Source organism: Phascolarctos cinereus, unplaced genomic scaffold (assembly GCF_003287225.1).
Source record: "Phascolarctos cinereus isolate Bilbo 61053 unplaced genomic scaffold, phaCin_HiC Scaffold_9;HRSCAF=440, whole genome shotgun sequence".
Classification (NCBI taxonomy): Eukaryota; Metazoa; Chordata; class Mammalia; order Diprotodontia; family Phascolarctidae; genus Phascolarctos; species Phascolarctos cinereus.
This window is the reverse complement of record NW_027556402.1, coordinates 247,282,561-247,290,227: the sequence shown is the minus strand read 5'-3', so window position 1 is coordinate 247,290,227 and position 7,667 is coordinate 247,282,561. Positions and strand designations below refer to the sequence as shown.

Genomic DNA, 7,667 nt, shown 5'->3' with positions numbered 1-7,667 from the left:
ATTTAACCAACATTACATTCCTGGTATAAATCCCACATAGTCATAATATATTATCCTCGTGATAAATTGCTGTAATCTCTTTGCTAGTATTTTATTTAAAATTCTTGCATCAATATTCTTCAGGGAAATCAGTCTATAGTTGTCATTCTCTGTTTTGAATCTTCCTGGTTTAGGCATTAGCACCATTTTTGTATCATAAAAAAGAATTTGGTGGGACTCCTCAGTTTATTTTTCAAATAGTTTATACAGTGTTGGAACTATTTTTTTTTCTTTAAATGCTTGTTAGAATTCACTAGTAAATCCATGTGGCCATAGAGATATTTTCTTAGGAAATTCATTGATGACTTGTTCAATTAATTTTTTTTCCTCTAAAATGGGGTTAGGTATTTTATTTCCTCTTTTGTTAATCTGGGCAATTTACATTTTTGTAAATATCGGTCCATTTCACTTAGATTATCAGATATACTAGCATGTGGTTGGGCAATATAGCTCTTAACTATTATTTTAATTTCCTCTTCACTGGTGGTGCATTCATCCTTTTCATTTTTGATACTGGTAATTTGATCAGATTTTTTTTCTATGATTTGTTCTTTGATCCACTTATTCTTTAGGAGCAGATTATTTAGTTTCCAATTAAGTATTCATCTGTTTCCATGTTCCTTTATTGAATATAATTATTATTTTGTTATGATTTGACAAAAGTTGAATTTTATATATTTCTATGTTCTTTATTTTTGAGGGATTTATGTCCTAACTTCATATCATGCCCTAGATCAAAATTCCTGGCTGAACTCATTATCTCTACATCCCATTCATATTGGCAGATCAGCTCCATATTTGCCTTTTATGTTTCTTTTCAGAATTCTAGGGAAATTACTAAGAGGTTAGTCTTTCTAAAGTTATAGTTCACAAGTCTATATCAATGTATTGCCACCATGATTATCAGTTAATGTTAATTAGTCAGACCAGCTTAAGAAATTAAGAAATCAATATTTACCATAGTAGTACAATTCATCTGAAATATTCTTCCCCAAAATTTGTGTCATACTTTCCCATAAGCATCCATAGAATCCAGGAGAATGTATGTTCAACTTTTAGAGAATTCATGTGGCAGAGGATAACTTACTGCTCACCATCATTTCTGAAAGGTCTTTTCTCCCCTTCGTTGAATACTCATGAAGTTTCCCTAAGACCTAAGCATAGTATTTCCACTGAACTCCTTATATCATCCTAAATACTGCTTTTCTCAATGTCTCTGATTTCAACTTTGTTCCCAATGCAGGCATTACAGAATCACTACTGTTGCAGATCTACTGCTTGGATATGGATGAAGAGTACCAATTTTCTATGGTCTCAAATTCATAAGGCTTCTCTCCTGCTGACACTGAGCCCAAGGCCATGACCAGGGCTGTCCTCTTCCTTCCTGTGGTATTTCTCTCCATAAGCTTGGCTTAAGGACTTCAACCTTTCCCTCTCCCTTTCAAATCTCCAATAATCTATTAGTTTTCTCATTTTATATGAGCTCCACAAGTAGGTCTATAACATGGCAAAAGAGATTTACTCTTCCATAAAGTTAAAATGACAGAAGTAATTTATTTTATGTGGGGATTGGGTAATCAATATACAATTAACCTTACAGAGTCATCAGAGCAAGATTTTAGTGGGTCAGTACATAAAGTGTAGAAAGGGGTCTATATTAATTTCTGTTTTTGGTTCCCATAATTAGATGTCTTCAAATCTAGATTGGAGAGCCAATTGTCTATTATGATTTTGTAGAGAGGATTCTGCCTAGGTTATAGGTTGCATCAGAAACCTGTGCCCCTATAATTAGGTACTTTTATGACTTTTCTGCTTGATTGCACATTATATGACTTAACATTCCATGTGGCTTGATCAACAGATTAATTAATTTTGAATCCCTGTACAATGATGAAATGTATCTTTACCTCCACAGAATCAAGCTAATCAATTGCCTTCATAATGCTCATTTAATTTTCGCCTTAAGTCAGACCCCTTGTCACCTGAAACATTAACTATAAACAGTGATTTTCAAATTGTTTTTCCTCTTCCAAGTCCCTTTCTAATACAGTTTATCTTCCACAAAATTGAAAAAATTACTTTTCCCCCCCTAAAGCACATCTCTGAATATGTCAGTCCTTTAGTCAATAAAATCTAGTGCTTCCTTTTTTTTCCTCTAGCATAAAATATAAGCAAACTCCTATTTTTTTTTTTACTGTTAGAATTCTTTATAAGTTTGGGCCCACCAACATTTCTAGTTTCACCTAATACCCCCCTACTCACACTTTGTGGTCCAGACTAAGTAGCTTCTTTGCTGTTCCTCAGGTACAGCACTCCATCCCCCACCTTAGCACCTTTGCACTCATGGTGTCCCATAAATAGAATGGATTACTATTCCATTTTTCACCACTATAATCTCTTACAGTTTTCAAGGATGAGCAAAAAAGCAATCTTCTACATAAAGACTTTTCACCTTACACTAAACAATTGTGTTATTATGAGTGTATGTATATGTGTGTGTTTATGTATAAGTATGTATATATATATATATATATATATATGTGTGTGTGTGTGTGTGTATGTGTGTGTATACACCCAACATACATACATACATACATACATACATACATACATGGGTTTGCTATTTCCTCCATAAAAACATAAGATTCATGAGAATAAGGATGACTTAATTTTTTGTTTTGTGATCCCAGTGCCTGGAACATATCACATGTAAGTGAATGTGTGTTTATTTGATTACTTTTGTTTACACCTTTAACCCTTTCTCTTTCCCTCTCTCTCCTTTCATTCCTCACTTGCCTCTCTCCCTCCCCTCTCCCTTCTTCTTTCCTTCCTTCTGGCTTCCTTCCTTTATAAATTCTTTCCTTCCTTGATATCTTGCTTTATTCCTTTTTTTCCCTTCCTTCTTTAATATTTTTCTTCCTTTCTTCTGTCCTTCACTCCTTCCTCTCCCCTCTTCTATCCTACTTTCATCTACTCTACCCTACCATTCCATTCCCACCACATGGAGTATCACCATCAGATTAAGAGATTCAATGTGATAGAAAATTCCTGTCATTTCTCTTAAGATCCCAGTATTGGAAAACTTTGCTATCTTTTGTCCTCATGACCATTCTGTGTCCTCCTTTCCTATATTTCTTTGATATATCCTACTCCATTTCTTCTTTGAAGTTCTTCATTGGCTACAGATTACAGTATATTTACACAGCAGGGATGTCTCCACTGTCCTCATTTTTATTCCTTCATACACAACTGTCTTCTGTATCTTGCTGATATTGGCTTTTGTTAGAATCAGGAGCTTGGGGTTCTTAAAACAGCCTTTTAATTTTTGGAAGTTGGTTCAGCCTGATTATCTTTTCCTGTTTAGCTTTAGATTTGATGAATAAGTTCTTTTGGTTAAAATGACTTGTATTTATTCAATGTCCTACCAGGGCTATGAAGACAGGTTCTTGGTGTTATTTAACTTTGATATCACTGCCACTTGTTAATTCTAGATTACATACATTTTGGAGCCAATCAACATTTCCATCATTAAAGGACATTTATTTCTGTGGTTTAATTTTTCTCAGATTTTTTTTTGTTTGTTTTTTTGAGGAGGGGAAAGGTAAAGGAAGTATCAGGTGATGTCATGACACAGAACAACTTGGCATGACGAAATAGATTATAGACCAGAGTCAGTTCCAGATGAGCCCATCCTATACCAATGACTGCCATGTATAATTCCTTTGATTTTTTTGTATGATATAATACTATTTGAAATCACATAATAAAATCAACTGAGATATTCCCTGGAAACACAGAGTGTACTACTACTTTTGCTAAATAGCAAAATATGGAAGTGAAATATTTCATTTTTGATAACTTAGGCTGTATAATGGCCAAGATGGTTTAGTCTCTGCACTAATTCATTTGCCTCTTGAAAATTTCCAAGTAACAGAACAATTCCTACAATTTAAGAAATATTTTCCCTACAAATAAATTAGGATTTCTGAAGACTGGAGACTTGAAGACAGGGATGTATGTGGTGTTCTGGAGGACAATAATCTCAGGTGTAAGGACTTGCTGAGCCCTTTTCAGGGCTGCTCATCCACCTTTGGTTTCTACTTGTTGCCTGACTCTCATCTGGGTCTCCAAGAAGCTGTAGTATGTAGCATTCATAACCTAGTAAAACTGTCTTGGCAGACAGGGAAAGTCAAGTTGAGGGTAACCAAAAAGCATCAAACATGTTGGAAAAGCCAGGGCATGTTTACCCCAGTCATGTGAAGACCTCCCCCAGTGGAATGGACAAATGAGAACAATTTGTTCTAACAACCACAAAGGCAGCTGAAGCAGGTATTGTGGCACAGTTAAAGCTTGATCAGACATAAAAGATACCAAGGTCATCCACTGCATCCTAGGTCATCACCAGCCATCCTGACTTTGTCTTATCACTGGATTTCAGTGACTTCGGGAGATAAAGTGAGGCTGAAGGCATTGTGCAACTCTGCCCCACTGAAATCCAATTCACACTCAAGTCAAGACATGACCCCATGATGTCATTGCTTCTCTTCAAAAATGAAGGATGAAAAACTACTTGACAGAACAGCCAGTCAAAAAGTAAAATATGCATCCATCCATCCATCCATCCATCCATCATAATACATATACACACACACACACACACACACACACACACACACACACACACACAATATAATAATATTATATATATTATATATAATATATATATATATATAATATATATATATATTATATATATATATATATTCTGTAAAACACATGGTTATTATGTCTATCTGGTTAACTGGATTGGGTTTTTCTTGAATAAGCAGATTTCTCTGAGTGCTTGCTGAAAGTTTAAGCTCATGACTCCTATGTTTGTTCAAAAGGGATATGTAGTGGACCTGTGATGTCACTTGTGTAGAGAATTCCTAACTAAGGTAACTCTTTCTATTAATGCAAGTTAGATCATTATCTGAAACTTAAAATCTTAGGTCTTTCCCAGGGCAATTTGAGATGAAATAACTTGACTAGTTTTACATAATTAGCATATATCAAAAGAAAGATTTGAATCAGATATTCTGATCTCTGTTGTCAAGTCTCTAATCAATATTCAGGGCTTTGTATCTTAATTCAGAAAAGAATGGGAAATCTTTTTTGCTTTCCTGTGACCAATCCTATTACTGAGGATGATTCCCCAAGATGTAGTACAATACATGTCCAGTTTCTAAGCCAGCTCTCCTTGAAGTGCAGTGTGCAATTGAGGAGTCTAACATATTAACCTCCAATTGTTTTCCCATGGCATGCTACCAGGTAAAATTATATGGTTTTCCAAGGAGTAATTAGTATCACCTTTGAAGGACCTTAGATTTTTAATTTTAATTAATTTTTTTGTTAGTTTTTTGCTTTTTGGTGAGGCAATTGGTGTTAAGTGACTTGCCCAGGATCACACAGCTAGTTAAATGTCAAGTGTCTGAGGCTAGATTTGAACTCAGGTCCTCTTGACTCCAAGAGTGGAGCTCTATACAGTGTGCCACCTAGCTGTCCCAGCTTTTTAATTTTTGTTCTCCTTTAATGATCATGTCAGCTCCTACCTGGTTTCATGATAATTCAGTTCCCTGCATTCCCAATGAGATTCCTTAATGCTTAGAATCATCCCAAACTAGAATAAACTTTCTCAGAGAATGGTGGAGTCACTAGAGCTCTTCAAGTCATCACTAGGTGTTGACTTGTTGGGAGTGTAACAAAGCAGATTACTAAACAGTTTTCTTTAAGCTACATGTATTCTAGGGTCCTTTTCAGCTCTAAGAATCTGAGAAATTCCTTATCCTATGGCACTATTGGTTTGGAGATATTCTATCCAACATTTTTTTGAATGCATTTTTCACATCTTTGTTCCTCAAACTGTATATAATAGGATTACACATGGGGAAGACCACAGTATAAAAAACGGCAACCACTTTATCTGTGTCTGGGGAGTATTTGGTGGTGGGACGTAAGTACATGAACAGAAGTGTCCCATAGAATAAAGCTACAGCTATCAGGTGGGAAGCACAAGTGGAAAAGGTCTTACTTCTACCTTCAGATGACTTGATGTTCAGGACTGTCATGAGGATGCAGAAGTAAGAAATGAAAATGATCACAAAAGTGCTGGTCTGGATGAAACCACATAAAGCAAAGAGCAGAAATTCATTGAGGGAGGTGTTGGCACAAGACAAAGCTAGTAATGGTGGTATGTCACAAAAAAAGTGATTGATGACATGGGATCTGCAGAATGGCAACCTGAAGGTCAGAGACACATGAACTAGTGAAGTCATGGTTCCACTGAAATAAGCCAAGACAATGAAGGAAATGCATACTTTCCTGCACATAAGTGTTGAATACATCAATGGTTTGCAGATTGCTGCATAGCGGTCAAAGGCCATTGCAGCTAGAATGAGGCATTCTACATCAGCAAAGCAAGCAAAGAAGTACATTTGAAGGGCACAACCATACAGGGAAATGTTCTTAGAAGATAAGAAATTTGCTAGCATCTTAGGAGTTATGACTGTGGAGTAGCTGATGTCTAGAAAGGATAGATTACTGAGAAAATAATACATGGGAGTTTGGAGATTAGAATCAATGTTAACCAGGATTATCAAACCAGTGTTTCCCACCAAGGTCAAAATGTAGATGGCCAAAAACAAAAGGAAGAGTGTGATTTGGAGTGGTAGGTAATCTGTGAAGCCAATAAAAATAAACTCAGTTGATGCAGTATAATTCCATTCAGACATCTTCTCTGTTGGGAAGACCTTCATAAAATAGGTGAACAGTAGTTGTACTTTCAGTTGAAGCAGGTGTTATTGGATAGCTCCAGAATATGTTGTATCTTACTTCTGTGAAAATGAATAGAGAGATAAGAATGTATTTCCTATCTCATCAAGAAAACATCTACTCTTCAAGAGTTCTATATTTAGGGAAATTCTTAAATGCTGTGCAACTGTGATTCCGAGGAACCACTAGGCTAGTTAATCAGAAAATCCTAATTCTAATGAGATGGTTATTACAATAGATATTCATATGGACTTTTAAATTTCACTATGAACGTAATATTTATTTTCTCCTTTGATCCTCACATCAATTTTGTAAGTTTGGTACTACTACTATGTAGATTCCCATTTAAAGACAATGAAATCAAGACCCCGGTGATTCAAATGAGTTATCCATGGCCAAGAAGTTAATTTTGAGTCAAATGCCACATCTGTGTGTTTTTTTAGCCCTGCCTTTTCTGACTCAAACACAGGTTTCTACTTTGCCTCATCAGGCACTCTAAAGTATGATGTTAAGAGGAGTAGGAATAGACAATATACAAATCAATAACTACAGGTAATATACATAGTAAGTTGCTCCTGAAGAATTCAAATGTTTTCTGAAAACAATAAAAATAAGGGCAAAGGATCTAGGTGGCACAGTGGAGAGAATGCTGCATAAAGTGTCAGCAATACCTGTGTTCCAATGAACCCACAGATGCTAGTTGTGTGCCCTTGGACAATTTATTTAATCTCTCTATGCCTCAGTTTCTTCATCTGTAAAATATGCATAATGACAGAATCTGCCTTAAGGTTTGCTATGAAGACGGAATTAAATTTTGT

The 7,667-nt window shown here is 35.6% G+C and overlaps 1 protein-coding gene across 1 annotated transcript; it reads right to left on the bottom strand.

Annotated features, from left to right (window-relative positions):
• Positions 1-5,873: 5,873 nt before the first annotated feature.
• LOC110199473 (olfactory receptor 5AS1-like) lies at positions 5,874-6,809 on the bottom strand. The gene has a single exon (XM_020974346.1). It carries the CDS (start codon positions 6,807-6,809, stop codon positions 5,874-5,876), a length of 936 nt encoding a protein of 311 aa, XP_020830005.1.
• Positions 6,810-7,667: the final 858 nt, after the last annotated feature.

What these genes read in the sequence shown, in the direction of transcription:
- LOC110199473 (XM_020974346.1), bottom strand. Translation starts at nt 6,809, where the DNA reads ATGTCTGAATGGAATTATACTGCATCAACTGAGTTTATTTTTATTGGC.